The 18,546-nt window shown below is 31.1% G+C and overlaps 1 protein-coding gene across 1 annotated transcript; it reads left to right on the top strand.

The window, feature by feature from the left end:
• Nucleotides 1–2,863: 2,863 nt before the first annotated feature.
• Nucleotides 2,864–3,959, top strand: LOC113363765. Its single transcript, XM_026606250.1, has 2 exons — nucleotides 2,864–3,072; nucleotides 3,749–3,959. Exons 1-2 carry the CDS (start codon nucleotides 2,901–2,903, stop codon nucleotides 3,886–3,888), a joined length of 312 nt encoding a protein of 103 aa, XP_026462035.1. The 5' UTR covers nucleotides 2,864–2,900; the 3' UTR covers nucleotides 3,889–3,959.
• Nucleotides 3,960–18,546: the final 14,587 nt, after the last annotated feature.

Here is an 18,546-nt window from a genome sequence, read left to right as displayed (position 1 = left end):
TAGTTATCTGATATAATTGTTCAATTCAAGTATACTGCAAGTGTCTCTTGACTATTGGTCAACAAGTTTAGCTTGACAATAGTATTTTCTAACCACTAATGCTAGGTATTTAACAAATCAGAGCGTAGAATGTATCAATAAAATTAAAATGGATATTACTGATGATAATTAATTTCAAATTATGTTCAAAACAAAACAAATTTAAATAGATGCTTGGGCTTGGGTCAGTTAATCAAAATATATATTTTTTAACAAATGAAATTTGTTTGAAAATATAAAACAATATCCAAACTTTGAATAATATTAATTAACTTTCCGAAAAAGAATTTTATGTTTTCTCGAGAAAAGCTAATTTGCAAATTTTATGCTTTCTCGGCGTTTCAATTTTTTCTGAATAGTTTGACATTAAATTGGAAAAATTATTTGTGGGTTTTTAATATTTTATTATCTATCGATAAATTTTTACCTAATGCTAAAATTTTTCAACAAATAGAGGGTATAAATTTAAGTTTTGTTATCGAGCTAAATATAATTGAACTACTAAACTAACTATTATGAAATAGAAATTTGTGGTAGGAAAGTAAAAATTTAGAGTGTAGAGTACGTATTTTTCAATTCCGCATTAAAAACATTTAAAACTAGTGGGGTGGGTGGCATCGTGCCTTAAGGCAAATTGCTGAAACTTCCCGTACCATAACGAAATGTTCGAGGAATACTGAATGTTTTCAAATAGATTATTATAAATATTGTAACATTGTCTAATATTTATAAGAATTATATAAACTGAATTGCAAAGTTGAAATTATTTGTTTAAAGTATATTAGAACTATATTCAGAATTAAAAATAAAATCTGAATTATTTTCGATTTACAAAAAATTAAAAAAAAAAAATGGAACAAAAATTTTTTTTCCATAATCAATTATTTTGTTAAGACAAGCAGAAAGTTCTTTGAATCATTCAAATCGGACGCTTAGATCTCTCAAAAACTGCCATTTTTTACATATTTAGCTCCGTATCTTCGAAATGGCTTAGCCTGCCTTTGCCAAAAACTAATAAACACTTCCCCCAATCATTACTAATTGAATGTTTTTTAGATGATTCAAATCGGATACTCCGTTCTCTCAAAAAGTCGATTTCTATTTTCTGCACTCTTTGCTCCGTATCCTCGAAACGGCTGGACCTGCCTTTGCCAAAAACTAATCAGCTCTTTTCCCTATCGATAGGAATCGAATGCTTTTTGAACCATTCAAATCGGTTGATCCGTTCGCCCGGAAACGTGACTGGAAATTTGTATTCATACATACATACACACACACACACACACACACATTCATTTTTTCTGAGGTATGCCAAAATGTTCTGAAACCTTCAAAACGTCGAGAAATGTAAAAATTTTCAATTCCGATTTTCGGCCCATTACAATAACTTACCCTAAGGGAAGTTAATAAACAAAATTGATTGAGTTTGTGGTAAGAGGGCTGCATGTTTATTATTTAGTTACGAATTATAAAAATATAATATAAAAAAATTGGATAAAAAATTTGAAAAAAGGCGGCCTCCCTTTCTACTCAGTGGTATGAAAATTAGATTTTGTCCTATTCTTAGTTATTCTAAAGTAAATAGTAAAGCATAAAGATCGGTCAAGCCGTTTTGGATATATATATACATATATATATATATATATATATATATATATATATATAAACTCAATGGTAAAATCGTTAGCTTTTCATTTCGGTGTATACTCATTCATAGTTCAATAAACAGACTATGCGCTTGCGCAATGTGTTGGCTTCCTTTAGGAGACAACAAATTAGACAGAGTTTGCAGTCGAAAATTTGCAACATTTACAAATCATTAACTAAAACCTTTCAAATTGATTTGTAATCATAATAGGCGTAAAATACAAAATACATTTTTTATATTTTAAAATCAATTTAAATGTATTTCAAAATCAATTTTTGAAATAGCATGCTTAATAAATATATGTTTGTTTCTTCTTCTGTTCATTAAGTAATTAAGTTTGACTTAATTTTGTTGATTATACACAGCAAAAATGAGACCAATTAATCACGTACAAAGTCATTCTAAATTACGATCAATAAATCAAAATATATAATTTTTAACAAATTAAATAAAATAGAAATTTGTTTGAAAATATAAAACAATATTTTAGTTTTGAATAATTTTAATTACTTTACGAAGATGAATTTTATATTTACCACAGAAAATTCACTTTGAAAATTATATGCTTTCTCGGCATTTCAATCAATTTTGAATAGTTTGACATTAAATTGTAAAAATTATATGTGAATTTTTAATACTTTATTTCAAATATACAGCAGTTTACTGCAGAAAATTAAAACTAAGTTTTCGACAAAAGTCCTTAACCGATTTTGGAACTTTAAAAGCCGTTGGAAGGATATCCGTTGGAATCGTGCTGAAGATTGGCCAGACCCTTTTATTTATAATTAATTGTAGAAAATTTTGTAAAAAACATATATATTTTTTATACACTCCTTCGTTTATAGTTCTGCTCTACAAATATGACTGTTATTCAAGTATCAATGTGTGGTATTTAACTTTTCTTGTTTTTTTTTTTCACTAAGTAAGATATATACCAGGGCTCGGAACACGTGGCAGTCTATTTAGAATCATTGTTTAGGAGTTTTCCAATAGCTTGATGGATGCATATTAAAGAGCTTTTCTGTTTTCATTTATACACCTTTCATCATCTGAAAAATTGATAGCATTCAGCTCTCCCACTATAGATTGTGGAGTCGTATGTAGAAAGGGCATCTCCAGTTCATCTTTCTAAGCGTCATCGACAGCATCTTGCATACTTTCCCTTATAATAAATTGGCAAACCAAATATTAATATATAACAAAGTTCATTACAATGAATTTAAACTTGGTATTTATTATCGGTTGTTTAATATGCGGGACATTAGTGTCAGCTCAGGGCAGTAGTGAAATTACGCGATTGCTCGGAAATCAACAGATCGTTGGAAAACAAATAATGTGTGTATTAGATAAAGGCCCATGTGATCAACTTGGAAATCAATTGAAAGGTAATTCAGTATCTTTATCATTAGCTGTCCGAAGCAGGAGTATATTTTTTGCCAGAAAATCCGATCTCATATTTTTTTTCTCGACGTTTTGAAACGTTTGACATATTTGATATATGTATAGCAGCCAATTCGTCTAATTAGAAATATACGACACTCGAGTTTTCTTGCAAAAATAATTTCGAATAGCAAAAATTCTTGTTTTTAAAAAAAATATTTTTTAGTTTCAAATAAAGGTTATAAAACTTTTTCCTCAATATAACACACATTACGATTCATACCAAATCGTTAATTTTATATTTGCAGGAGTTTTGGATTTTAAAACTGTTATTTCAGTTTACTGATTTCAGTGCACTGATTGTGATGTGTATTATATTGGGGTATGTCTCCAATACATGCACAAGATAATTTTTTTATTTGTATGCTATTTATTATTTTACAATTCTTTTCCATAAATTAGTTTCTGCAAGAAAAATCCCTCAATCAAACGCAAAAAGCATCAATTTTATGACTTTTAGTTGCGTTTGATGAAAATATATATCTATTTAATGAATTTTTAATTTTCGTTTTTTATTTTGACTTAAATATAGAGTTGTACCAAGAAAATTCGCACTATCATTAACTTATTTTTCTATTACAAATGTGTTATTTTTAGTCTTGTTTCTTTTTTATGTTTTAGCTGCATTACCAGAAGTTTTAACACGAAATTGCCGAAGTTGCAACCCTCAGCAAGCCGCCAATGCTCAAAAATTGATTAGATTTTTGCAGGCTCATTATCCAGAAGTTTGGTCTATATTAACCAAAAAATACAAGAGCTAATTAAGATGTCGACAAACTACTTTATTGAAGCTTATTTATAAGAGAAAAATACCATTATTGGACAATAAATAAAGGGCAACAAATGTAAAAGCATCTATGTATTAAATTTGTATTATTTTGTAGTTTGGATTATGCGTTACCTGTCGAATGCATAACATGTGCTAAAATTTAATTCGGTAAGATAATCTTATTCTTATATTTACTCTACGGCTTAGGAATCAATTGCTTTTCATTTATTCAATTTTTCATTTAATGATTTTTTCATTCATCATCATTTTTTTCAGCGGTTATAAATTATCTTTATAGTCAGTCAAAATAATAAGTCCTGCAATGATTCGTTCTTTAGCAACTAACATGAAATTAATGTATTGTAATTTTTTATTAATAAGAATATACTATAAATATTATATTGATTTTTTATTAGATCATTAACTTCTTGTTGGGTAAGTCAATGCAATCGTCAAAAAAATCGAATTTGAACATTTTTGCTTATCTTCACGTTTTGAATGTTTCTGAACAATTTGCCACACCTTAGAAAAAATGGATGTGTGTGTGTATATGTATGTATGAATATAATTTTTCGGCCACGTTTTCGGGTGCGCGGATCAACCGATTTGAATCGTTAAAAAGTCTATAGGCTGTTTCTTGTGTAGTCTTCTTATAGGTGTATTATCAGCAGATGAGCCAAAGTTGCATTAGGACGATCGAAAATTTTAGCATGATGTCTAGTACTACTATTTTTGATGACATCGACTACAAAAGGAATGTTGAGGTCTTTGTTGCTAACAAACCACGGGGCGTCAGTAATCGTCCGTAGTGTTTTAGATTGTAATCTTTGAACAAGTCCCACATTTGATTTACTATAACATCCCCACAGTTGGATCCCATAGGCCTATACAGGTTTCATTATGGCCTTATAAATTAGTAGCTTATTATCTAATTTTGATTTTCGACCAATAAGCCATTTTAATTTTGAAAGTGTAAGCAGGGAATTTAGGGATTTAGAAATTTGGCGCCCTTGGGCACTCACAAAAATGCCGCCCCATCCCTAAATTTTTACTTAAAATAGTTTGTATAAATCATTTTTTTTAAATTTAAATAACTATTAGATTGCAGAAAATTTATTACGCATTACATAGTGTAAATAGTGGTGCTTGGCATCGTGCCTTAAGATAAATTGCTGAAACTTTCCGGACCAAAATTAAAATTAAAAAAAAAATTAAAGAGATCGGCCTGCTTTAGCTGCGTACAGACAAAATAAAGAAGCGCGTAAGCGCTGCCTCGCAGAATAATTTGATGATAAATAATAATTTATATTATTAAAATATCTGATAATTTTATGTGCATATGGCTAATGATCATTTTTGACCGCCAAATCTTTCTCTTTAAAATTTTTTTATTGGATCACCGAAACCGCTAGACCTGCCTCCCACAAATTTAATCAGTTCTCCATTTTGTCTATATATGTAAATTTCTTTTAATGATATTGGACGTTCCGTTTCTCAAAAAATGAATTATTATTTTTGGCATTTTGGCCCGTATTTCCGAAACAGTTGGACCTGTCTTGGCCAATAACTGATCAGCACGTCTCGCTATCAATAGAAGTCGAATTATTCAAATAAAATTTAATTTTAATAAGTTTAATGAATGAAACTTAAAAATTTTCAAAAAATTTTGAAATGTAAAAAAAAAGTTTTTTTTAAATTCAATTTTTATCATTTTTCAAAAATTTTAAAGCTTTTTATAAAATGTAATTTTCAGTATGGAAAGTTTCAATAACTTGCCGTAAGGCACAATGCCATGCGTCACTAATTTAATTTTTTTCGGCGCTATGAGCTTGGACGTCTTGCTATCAATAGAAATCGAAGTTGGAAGTGCACAAATTTGTCATCTTAAGAGGGCTCGGAATCTGAAGAACATGTTTTTCTTAAACTTTCAACTCACCCACGAATCTTTATATTAGCCAAATTGCCAAATTTTGCATTGCATTTGCATAATGTTTTGTTAATTATATTTCTTGAAATTAAAAATGTTATTAAAAAAATGAGTTAATTATATGGTATAGAATTTTCTTCTCACTATCCAAATTTTGCCGACCCCGAAAATTTGTCACCCTGGGCAGTAGCGCCGCCTGTCCCTACTGTAAATACAGGTATATATACATGTATAATAGAACACTTGAATAAATTGAAAATATATTCTGATTTTAAAATTTAATTTCATCTTTAGTATAGATAATTTCATGCCAAGTACACAAATTTTTCATGTTGCCATTTTTTTATTTTTTTTGTTTTCTTATAAATTATAATCTGTCTACATAGGAAGACATTGAGTAATTAATTTGACAAATAACATAGAATTTCAGAAGAAAAACCCAGAGGTTCACTTTATATTAATGTACTAAATTCTGACTTAATTAAAATTAGGTATATCGTATATGTATCCATATAATCGCTATAATCTTTCCAAAAGATATTCAAAATCTTTTAAGACTGAATTTATTTGTTTATTTTCTTTAAAAATCCAAATTTAAATAAACAATGAAAGGGTATCTGTGATTTTGCCAACACTAGCGCTATCAATTGCCTATAATACCCAAAACTATTTATTGATAAGATAACAACCAAAGATAAATGATTTTATCATTGATAACAATCTATGACAAAAGTATAAGATTTGAATTTGAATTGAAAACGAGTATAACGGGTAACGATTTATATTGTTTTGGCGCCTTTTTGCCCCCATAAAAGCTGGCACAAAAACCATGTTAAGTCATTTTGTGTTGGGACCTCGTGGTGATAATACAGTGAATGGTAAGTCATTTATAATAATTAATATTATTCTAAAACTTTTTTCAAGTAATTTCTAAAAAAAAGTCAAATATTCAGTTTCTTGAATATATGATTTATGAATGGTGTTTGCTTGTGCTTTGATTTATTTAATTTTATTTAGTGAATTATAAATAAAAAAAATGGAAACTGTTCATTATTTATATAAATCGATTTATGTTATTTTTTATATTTCAAAATAATTTTTGCCAAAGAGTTGCTGTAATGGTTTTGAAATAACTCTTCGGCCAAAATTATATTAAAATATAGAAAATAATGTAAATCCAATAATATAAATAAAAACGGTTTTCAAATTTTTTTAAATCATAATTTAATAAAAATAAATCAAATTAAAGCGCAAGTACATACATATATAAATATATGTATGTACATATGTATCTAATGTGTATTGTATTTATTTTATATTATATAAATATAAATAATTCCAACTGTAGAATTTAGGTATGATTTTATGACATAAAATTCAATTTTATATAATTTATTTGAATATACATTTTGATTTAAATATTGAATTATTAAATGACAAATAGAAATAAGAACATATGCACCATATGCAGTATATGTATAAATTTTATTAAGTCTTATAACATTAAACTATGAATACGAATATTGCATAATAATTGTACAAAATGATAATTTTAATTGAAAATGGCTAATATATTTGACTACAAACTCAATAATAATGAGAAAAAGTTTATAATTAGAAATCTATTACAGCATTAAAATTTATATTTAAACTAATGCTGGAATTATTTGCAATTGACTTGTTAAAATTATTTAATGTAGTTGTTTAATTAATTTTTAATGTATTTCGTTTTTTTTCAGATTTTATACAGTGCCAACAGTGAATAATAACTTCGGAGGCTTATTGTGCATTAAACTTTTTTGTTATTAATTGTAACTTAGTTTATTTGATATAGTGTTAAAAGTAATTTTTCATTTACCATTTTGCGTTATTTCGAGTACATGGTTCACACTTTTTTTTTTAATTTTCGAAAAACCACCGAACGTATTATGATGAAAATTGCGCGTTTGAAGCTACGTTCCTGCCGCCTACCCCCCACGGCAGGTCCAAGTAGTCGGGTTTCACATTTAAATTTAATTTAATAATTGATTAATTTTTGTTTTATATCTCTGAGTGTATGGACCCCTGCGTTGTTTTTCCCAGAAGCACCGCAACCCCATGCACTTAATTTAATAATTTATATTATTTGTGCTATTATTTTTATAATATTATTAAATTTAATTTTTTATTGTTTTGCTAAGTGGCCCATGGAAAGAAGTAACTTTTTTATAGATTTATAACATTCAGTTATATTTTTTTAAAAAGTTAATTTTATTACTTTTCGTGCCGTAATGTAATGAACACAATTTCATGAATTAACTTTACTTTTACTGGTCGCACAATGAGTCTCCTGGTGGAGGAATGCTGAATTTATAAGCAGTTGAACTTGGCAATGTTCGTGAGATGGTACGAAACTCTGAGCTATTTGTACAAATCTTTTTAATCTTGATAGAATTAAATAAAATTGTAATTTTAGGTTGAACACAGAAGTTACCAGAGGAATAGATCCTAAAAACACCATTACTAAAACGGAAGAATGTTTACCAGAACGTTAGTGATTACCAGTGTACAAGAGTAGGATGGACCACTTTGCAACCAGGAGCGCACACGACCAGAAGAACGTTTGTTTTATTCAGATAAGTTTGTTATTTACTACGATGGATCACTTTACTAACAAAGTAGAATGGACTACTTTACCACCAGGAGCGCACACGACCAGGAGAACGTTATATTATGATAAGTAAATTATTGGCTAAGATAGATCATAAGATATTAGTTTTTTTGCGATCATTTTCTATATTATTTTGTTATATTAAGATATCTCTTACTTGCTAAGATAGATCAGAAGATATTAGTTTTTTTGCGATCATTTTCTATATTATTTCATCGGGGCCCCATTTACGTTATTCATTCTTTATATTTGATTCGTGGACTGATTTATATACATATTATAAATAAGATATATCTCGTGCAATATCGTGTTATATACAGTGCAAGTGTTGTGTACAGTGATATCATAATATATACAGTGCAAATTGATATTTACGATTCAAGATCAAGATATAGTTCAAGATCAAGATACATACAGTGAAACATCAAGATCAAGATCCATGCGAGATGAAGATACATTCAAGATTAGAACCAATCAGAAAATTGCCTACAAAATTGGAGGACGTACACATGGATATATTGTTAAGTTAAAATTAGGCTAGAATACATTAGGCTGGTAGTTTACTATTTTTTATTTAAAAAATGAGTGGGAAAGACGGCAAGGACCTTCCAGTTCGCATAGATTTTGCGTTTTTTCACAATTATTTAATATTAATTCATATAACAAAACTTAATACACAAATTTATGAACTTTATAAGTGCACTCCTCTATAAGCTTCATAGTGCTGGGAACCTATGAAGTTAAAGTATTTACATGGTGGATCTTAGGGGGGTACATCATGTAAATACTTTTTTTTCTTTTTTTTCCTTTTTTTTTTTCTTTTTTTTTCTTCTCTTAATTACAAAATTGCCATAGTACATTACAATTTTACCTTTAATTTCTAACAGGTTCTTGCATCGTCTACGGTTTTTTTATAAAGAAGATCTTCATATACATTTAATCATCTCGTGGGGTATTTTTCATGTTAAATTCGTATCATTTAAGTTAGGCTTAGTAAATTAGCTTAGTTAATTAATTTAAGTTATTTTGTAAGTGGACTAGGGCTGTACTCAATTTGTACGGCGACACCACATTAAAAAAAACGCGCCTGGCAACTATACCTCCTGGGTGGTGTGGAAAATAGTTGCATTTTAGCTATAAGTATAATAATTATCAATTTAATTATTTTAATAATTATATTTAATTAATATATAAATGTGTAATTAAAAATGTAAAATACGCTGATGTTAAATGTCCAAATATTCAATATAATAAAACTTTTAAAATAATCTTTGTTTTTCAATCTGAAAATTTCCAATTTTTTTCCGGTAAAATTATTCTTTAATAAATTTTTTTTTCAAAACTATATTACGTTTTGAACAAGTGTATGGTTTGGATAATAATATTATCATATTATTATGGATTATAATATTATGTCCAATTGTATTTTTTTCCCTCACTTTTATTTATTTTGAATTGTTATTTTACTAATATAGAACTAACCTAATTTTTAGTACTTGTAACATATGTTACTATTAGTAATAGGAATATTATAATTGGACATAATATTATATTCCATAATAATATGATAATATTATAGATTTTGCAATATTTTGTCATAAAATATTGGTTCGATACCATAAAAATATCAGCGTCCCGATTATTTAAATGCAAATTTAATTATTATTTTTGGCATTCTGGCCGGTATTTCTGAAACAGTTGGACCTGTCTTGGCCAATAACTAATCAGCACGTCTCGCAATCGATAGAAATCGAATTATTCAAATAAAATTTAATTTTAAAAAGTTTAATGGATGCAACTTAATAATTTTCATAAAAATACGAAATATTAAAAAAACAATTTAAATTCAGTTTTTATCATTTTTCAAAAAAAAATTAAAGCTTTTTATAAAATGTAATTTTCAGTACGGAAAGTTTCAGTCATAGATAAACAAGTATAAATGGTTTCAGTAACTTGCCGTACGACACAGAATTAATTTTTTTCGGCGCTATGAGCTTGGAAGTGCACAAATTCGTTATCTTAAGAGAGCTCGAGATCTGAAGAACATATTTTTCTTAAGCTTACGAATCTCTATATTAGCCAAATTGCCAAATTTTGCATTGCATTTGCATAATGTTTTGTTAATTATATTTCTTGAAATTAAAAACGTTTTTTTAAAAAAAATGAGTTAATTATATGGTATAGAATTTTCTTCTCACTATCCAAATTTTGCCGCCCCCGAAAATTTGCCGCCCTGGGCAGTAGCCCCGACTGCCCCTACTGTAAATCCAGCACTGCATACAACTCATGCACGTAGCCGTTAAATGATTAATATTAAATGACATTTAACTATAACAATAATGTATTCTTTGAATATTGAGCAGGAGCTGATACGCCGTATCAGCCGTATCAAAATTACGGGGCCCCCGGGACAGGGGGGCCCAACGAGCGTAAGCAGAAATTGATGAAAAATCTAAAGCAAAATCGCAAAATAATACTGACTAGCAACGGTCGCCAGAGCCAGGGGGGGACAACGAGCGTAAGCAGAAATTGATGAAAAATCTAAAGCAAAACAATGATTTATAAAAAATAAAATAACTTGGACGTTGTTATCGAGCGGTATTGAACTTCAACTTGTAAGCTAATGCTTTAAGAGAATTTATTTCTGCTGCAAAATATTTGAAAAAGGTTTTAAAATTTTGTATGTACTTCACGAATACGATGATATTCAAAATTAAAACTAAAAAAAAATTCGTAAAAACTTTAAGACAGAAATGTCTACCAGACCTGTCGCTATTGTTCCTAGAGACAGAAACTTTAGAAAATCTAAAGATCACTTAATAATTCAGTTTTTCGAAAAAAAATAAGGTGAAAATATATTTATCTGAAATCATTTATGAAAAATTCAGAAAATTATTGAAAATTAGAAAAATAATTAGAATTAAAAATAAATTTTCTTCTAATTTTTCTAATTACTTCTTAAGGGGGCCCCCATACAAAATTTGATACAAGGCCCCGCGAAGGCGCGCTACTGATATTGAGAAAAGATTTCTTTACGTGGCGGCGACTTCTTTGGTTTTAACTAACTAAATATTCGGCCGAATGTAAGTTCGATGCAAGCCTGGTTGAATAATTAACTCCGACTTTGAACTTAAAAAATTTAAAATATAAGTTTCAAGTGAAATAAAATTCATGTACAATGTAAAAATGCATTTCTGAGTCCGCGGTTTCCTGGGACGGGGGCCCCCTTAAGTCGGGGGCCCGTGGCATTTTGCCACCCTATAGTTACGCCACTGCCCCCAGCCATAAAACGGAATTCAGCAGTACGACTAACATTGTGGTATTCATTTATTGTTGAATAACACAAAGTTAATATTTAGATATAACAAACTAACAAGTCATGAGGCCAAAAAAAAAACAGAATCTATGTGGCCTGTGCCGGCGTAAGTGGTAGAGTGATGGCTTTGTACCAAAAGGGTACCGAGTTCGAATCATGCCTCCAGCCATAAAACGGAATTCAGCAGTGCGGCTAACGTTATGGTATTCATTTATTGTTGAATAACACCAAGTTAATATTTAGATATAACAAACTAACAAGTCATGAGGCCGAAAAAAGTAGAGTTTATGTGGCCTGTGCTGGCGTAATTGGTAGAGTGATGGCTTCGTATCAAAAGGGTACCGAGTTCGAACCATACTTCCAGCCATAAAACGGAATTCAGCAGTACGACCAACGTTGTGGCATTCTTTTATTGTTGAATAACACAAAGTTAATATTTAGATATAACAAACTAACAAGTCATGAGACCAAAAAAAAAAACAGAATCCATGTGGCCTGTGCCGGCGTAAGTGGTAGAGTGATGGCTTTGTACCAAAAGGGTACCGAGTTCGAATCATGCCTCCAGCCATAAAACGGAATTCAGCAGTGCGGCTAACGTTGTGGTATTCATTTATTGTTGAATAACACCAAGTTAATATTTAGATATAACAAACTAACAAGTCATGAGGCCGAAAAAAGTAGAGTTAATGTGGCCTGTGCTGGCGTAATTGGTAGAGTGATGGCTTTGTATCAAAAGGGTACCGAGTTCGAACCATACCTCCAGCCATAAAACGGAATTCAGCAGTACGACCAACGTTGTGGCATTCTTTTATTGTTGAATAACACAAAGTTAATATTTAGATATAACAAACTAACAAGTCATGAGGCCAAAAAAAAACAGAATCCATGTGGCCTGTGCCGGCGTAAGTGGTAGAGTGATGGCTTTGTACCAAAAGGGTACCGAGTTCGAATCATGCCTCCAGCCATAAAACGGAATTCAGCAGTGCGGCTAACGTTGTGGTATTCATTTATTGTTGAATAACACCAAGTTAATATTTAGATATAACAAACTAACAAGTCATGAGGCCGAAAAAAGTAGAGTTTATGTGGCCTGTGCTGGCGTAATTGGTAGAGTGATGGCTTCGTATCAAAAGGGTACCGAGTTCGAACCATACCTCCAGCCATAAAACGGAATTCAACAGTACGGCTAACGTTGTGGTATTCATTTAGTGTTGAATAACACGAAGTTAATATTTAGATATAACAAACTAACAAGTCATGAGGCCAAAAAAAGCAGAGCCGATGTGGCCTGTGCTGGCGTAATTGGTAGAGTGATGGCTTCGTACCAAAAGGGTACCAAGTTCGATTCATACCTTCAGACACAAAACGAGGCATGCACCGAATCACATCCGATCGGGAGGAGAGATACGCGCGAGAATCCCGTTATCATCCCCTAATAAACCCCGCAGCGGGTTTACAGAAAAGAGGGGATGTGTGGAGTTCGCGAACCTGCGCCCACCATCACTGAAAATGGGGGGGGGGGGGTTTCACGCGACGACCACTTCTGGGTCGACCCGGGTTGAACATGGGATATTCAGATTCAATGTGCGAGTCCCCGGAGCACCCTCGAGTGTGATGGAAATGGAAGGGGAGTGGAGGAAGGGGTGAGAATTGGGAGAGTGGAAGAATTGGGAGAATTGGGATGTGGGAAGGAAGCCATACGAAAGAATATAAAACGTCGCCTAGCGTTAACCTCGTTGCTATGTAACCGTAACCCTAACCTAACACAAAATTTTCAATAAAATTATTTTGCGATTTTCGTTGCCTAGCGACCGTTGCTATGTAACCGTTAACCTCTAACACAAAATTTTCAGTATTATTTTGTGATTTTCGTTGCCTAGCGACCGTTGCTATGTAACCGTTAACCTCTAACACAAAATTTTCAATAAAATTATTTTGTGATTTTCGTTGCCTAGCAACCGTTGCTATGTAACCGTTAACCTCTAACACAAAATTTTCAGTATTATTTATGCAATTTTCGTTGCCTAGCGACCGTTGCTATGTAACCGTTAACCTCTAACACAAAATTTTCAATAAAATTATTTTGTGATTTTCGTTGCCTAGCAACCGTTGCTATGTAACCGTTAACCTCTAACACAAAATTTTCAGTATTATTTATGCAATTTTAGTTGCCTAGCGACCGTTGCTATGTAACCGTTAACTTCTAACACAAAATTTTCAGTAAGATTATTTTGCGATTTTCGTTGCCTAGCGACCGTTGCTATGTAACCGTTAACTTCTAACACAAAATTTTCAGTAAGATTATTTTGCGATTTTTGTTGCCTAGCGACCGTTGCTATGTAACCGTTAACCTCTAACACAAAATTTTCAATAAAATTATTTTGTGATTTTCGTTGCCTAGCAACCGTTGCTATGTAACCGTTAACCTCTAACACAAAATTTTCAATAAAATTATTTTGTGATTTTCGTTGCCTAGCAACCGTTGCTATGTAACCGTTAACCTCTAACACAAAATTTTCAGTATTATTTATGCAATTTTTGTTGCCTAGCGACCGTTGCTATGTAACCCTTAACCTCACTTCCTTTCTTCCTTCTTCCACCCATTTCTGCCATGATTCAGCGACCGTTGCTATGTAACCTCACTTTCTTTCTTCCTTCTTCCACCCATTTCTGCCACGATTCAGAGTCACTCGCCTATAGTCCCCCCCTCTCTCTTTTTAGGGGGTGGAACCACAGGGGCACGGGTTCGCAACCCTCCCTATCCCCTGTTCGGGGATGATTCGATATTTATTAAGGGATTGGGTTTTCGAAGGCCATCATGCTACCAACTACGCCACCACAGGCCACATAGATTCTGATTTTTTTGCGGCCTCATGATTTGTTAGTTTATTATATACACGTTAGTCGCATTCTGCTTTTTGGCTTGAGGTATGGTTCGAACTCGGTACCCTTTTGGTACGAAGCCATCAATCTATTAATTACGCCAACACAGGCCATACCAACCGAAGTTTTTTTTGGCCATATGACCTGTTAGGTTGTTATATCTACTTTGTGTTATTCAACAATAAACAAGTTAGTCGTACTGCTGAATTCCGTTTTATGCCTTGAGGTATCATTCGAACTCGGTACCCTTTTGCTACAAAGCCATCACTTTACCAATTACGCCAACACAACAGGCCATACCAACTTAACTTTTTTTGGCCATATGACCTGTTAGTTTGTTATATCTACTTTGTGTTATTCAACAATAAACAAGTACCACAACGTTAGTCGTACTGCTGAACTCCGTTTTATGCCTTGAGGTGTGATTCGAACTCGGTACCCTTTTTGCTACGAAGCCATCACTTTAACCAATTACGCCAACACAGGCCGTAACAGTTTAACTTTTTTTGCCATATGACCTGTTAGTTGTTTGTATCTACTTTGTGTTATTCAACAATAATAAATACCACAACGTTAGTCGTACTGCTGAAATCCGTTTTATGACTGGAGGTAGGATTCGAACTCGGTACCCTTTTGGTACGAAGCCATCACTCTACCACTTACGCCAACACAGGCCATACCAAACCAACTTTTTTTGGCCATATGACCTGTTAGTTTGTTATATCTACTTTGTGTTATTCAACAATAAACAAGTACCACAACGTTAGTCGTACTGCTGAACTCCGTTTTACGCCTTGAGGTGTGATTCGAACTCAGTACCCTTTTGCTACGAAGCCATCACTTTACCAATTACGCCAACACAGGCCGTAACAATTTAACTTTTTTTTGGCCATATGACCTGTTAGTTTGTTGTATCTACTTTGTGTTATTCAACAATAAATAAATACCACAACGTTAGTCGTACTGCTGAAATCCGTTTTATGACTGGAGGTAGGATTCGAACTCGGTACCCTTTTGGTACGAAGCCATCACTCTACCACTTACGCCAACACAGGCCACACCAAACTAACTTTTTTTGGCCATATGACCTGTTAGTTTGTTATATCTACTTAGTGTTATTCAACAATAAATAAATACCACAACATTAGTCATACTGCTGAATTCCGTTTTATGACTGGAGGTAGGATTTGAACTCGGTACCCTTTTGGTACGAAGCCATCACTCTACCACTTACGCCAACACAGGCCACACCAATCCAACTTGGTCCCAAAAAATTTAGGGAAAAACATTTTGGTCAAAAAAATTTTGGGAAAAAAAAATTTTGGTCAAAAAAATTTTGGTCAAAAAAATTTTTGGTCCAAAAAATTATGGGAAAAAAAGTTTTTGGAAAAAAATTTTTGGTCAAAAACATTTCTGGAAAAAAATTTTTGGTCAAAAAAATTTTTACACAAAAAAATTTTTGTCAAAAAAATTTTGTTCAAAAAATTTTGGTCTGAAAATTTTTCGTCAAAAAAATTTTGGTCCAACAAATTTTCGGAAAAAAATTTTTGGTCAAAATTTGGGATAAAAAAAATTTGGAAAAAAAATTTTTGGTCAAAAAATTTTTGGTCAAAAAATTTTTGGAAAAAAAAATTTGGTCAAAAAAATTTTGGGAAAAAAAATTTGGTCAAAAAAGTTTTGGGAAAAAAATTTTGGTCAAAAGCTTTTGGTCAAAAAAATTGTGGGAAAATAAATATTGGGAAAAAAATTTGGTCAAAAAAATTTTTGGAAAAAAATTTGGTCAAAATATTTTGGGAAAAAAAATTTTGGTCAAAAAAATTACGGTCCAAAAAATTTTGGGAAAAAAAATTTTGGGAAAAAAATTTTAGTCAAAAAAATTTTGGTCAAAAAAATTTTGATCAAAAAAATTTTGGACAAAAAAATTTCTGGAAAAAAAATTTTGGTCAAAAAAATTGTTGCTCTGTAACCGTTAACCTCTAACACAAAATTTTCAGTAATATTACTTTGCAAAAATTTTTGGAAAAAAATTGGGAAAAAAAATTTTTGGGAAAAAAAGTTTTTTGGAAAAAAAATTTGGTGACCAAAGTTTTAATATTTATTTCAAATAGTGATACAATAATAATATTAATTAATATATAATTGTTACATTTTGATTAAAGAAACGTATGGGTAAATTTTACTGTGAACATGATGAAATACTAGTCATTCTGCCAGTTATTATTAAACATAACGAGATGGCACCAAACATAAATGCATTCGGCATTGATGCATACCGCACGCTTCGAAATACTGCAAAGGCACATGTATTCTTTATATTTAGGAGAATGTGCTATTGAAAATGCATGAATGAATTATGAACGCGACATCTGTCGCATATGTAGTAAACTTTCAGCAATAAGGTGCAGTTTAAACAAGTCTATATATTCTATATATAATAAATCTACAATATATTATATATATTATGAATTCAATTAAATTAAAAAACTTATATTCCATGTAAAATAATATGGATTACCTTTTATGAGTGGTGAAACAAGATTATTTCAAAACATGTCAAAACTCCACATGTTTCACACATGTCAAAAGCGCGTAGAATCAAATTGTTGAAAATTGAAATAAATCAAAAGTTTCGGTAGAATCTTCATGACGCAAGACCGAAGTTATAATACCCGAAAGCAACGATGGACGGTTACCTCAGGCACATGCATTCTATATTTTAAAGGATATGCTATTGAAAAATGCATACGAATTAGGGATGTGGACAAAAAATTTCCTTCTGTAACCCGCCATGGTTTACAACTTTTTGAGAAAAATTTGTTTTGGAAAAAAAGTTTTTTCGCTCAATTCAAAACATGTCAAAACTCCACATGTTTCACTCATTTCAAAAGCGTTCAAAAGTTTCGTTAGTATCTCATAAAGCTATACCAAGTTCTAATACCCAAAAACAGTTTTTTTTTAGTTTATTTTTGTTTTATTACAATACAATATACAATAACCTTGATTTATGAGTTTACTACTAAAGTATTCTACTCTAATTTAATACTACAATTATCCACTTTAAATTACACATTTGATTTAAAAATAATTAACGGTTTTGTGATCGAAAAAAGAAAGTTCAAACATTCTTAAAAAAAATCACAATCTTTAAATATATATTTAATTTACATACTTTAAATTATTAGATACTCTTATTTGTTCGACCAGAATGTAGTTTGGCATTGGATATTTGCCGTACCATTTGATGTCAGGCGTGTACTGTCCGAGGGTTTTAATGTTATTATTGGTATATTCTTTACATTTTTGGTAAAAGTTTTTCGTCATTTTCTTAATGTGGTTGATCATAGTCGGTATGTCTGCTTGTTCGTGTAAGAGTTTTGTTGAGTAGTAGTGTCCGGTAGTTGGGTCACGTATCAGGTTTAGTATTAGTCTCGGTGATTGTTTTGTAATATCTGTAGTTTTTTAATGTTTGTCCATATTGGGACAGTATACATTAGACATGGTCTGATCAACGTTAGATATATTCTTTTTTTTATTACGTGTATTTAATACACTCTTTGTGTTCAATAGTGATCTTAGGAGATTTAGAAGCCCATATAAGTACCGAAAACAGACAGACAGACAGATAAAATTTATTCAATATATGGATACTTTTATGTAAATACAGTGATTGTGTGTGAGTTTTTCTCCCTAGGTATTCTATCCAAAAATTTCTAGTTTTTATTAACTTGCATTGCCTATTTTATATTTTTACAATATTTTATACATTAAACAAGAACAAAAAAAGGAGAAAAGTTTTAGTCTCCTAAAAAAATCATTTTATACGTGGTTTATTGCTCATATGGTTACTACGGGCTCGATCAGTAGTTTGGCATGG

Source organism: Ctenocephalides felis, unplaced genomic scaffold (genome assembly GCF_003426905.1).
Source record: "Ctenocephalides felis isolate EL2017-DRISC unplaced genomic scaffold, ASM342690v1 CF-g0.4_SCAFFOLD_00845, whole genome shotgun sequence".
In the NCBI taxonomy this organism is placed as follows: Eukaryota; Metazoa; Arthropoda; class Insecta; order Siphonaptera; family Pulicidae; genus Ctenocephalides; species Ctenocephalides felis.
This window is presented reverse-complemented; position numbering and strand designations above follow the sequence as displayed.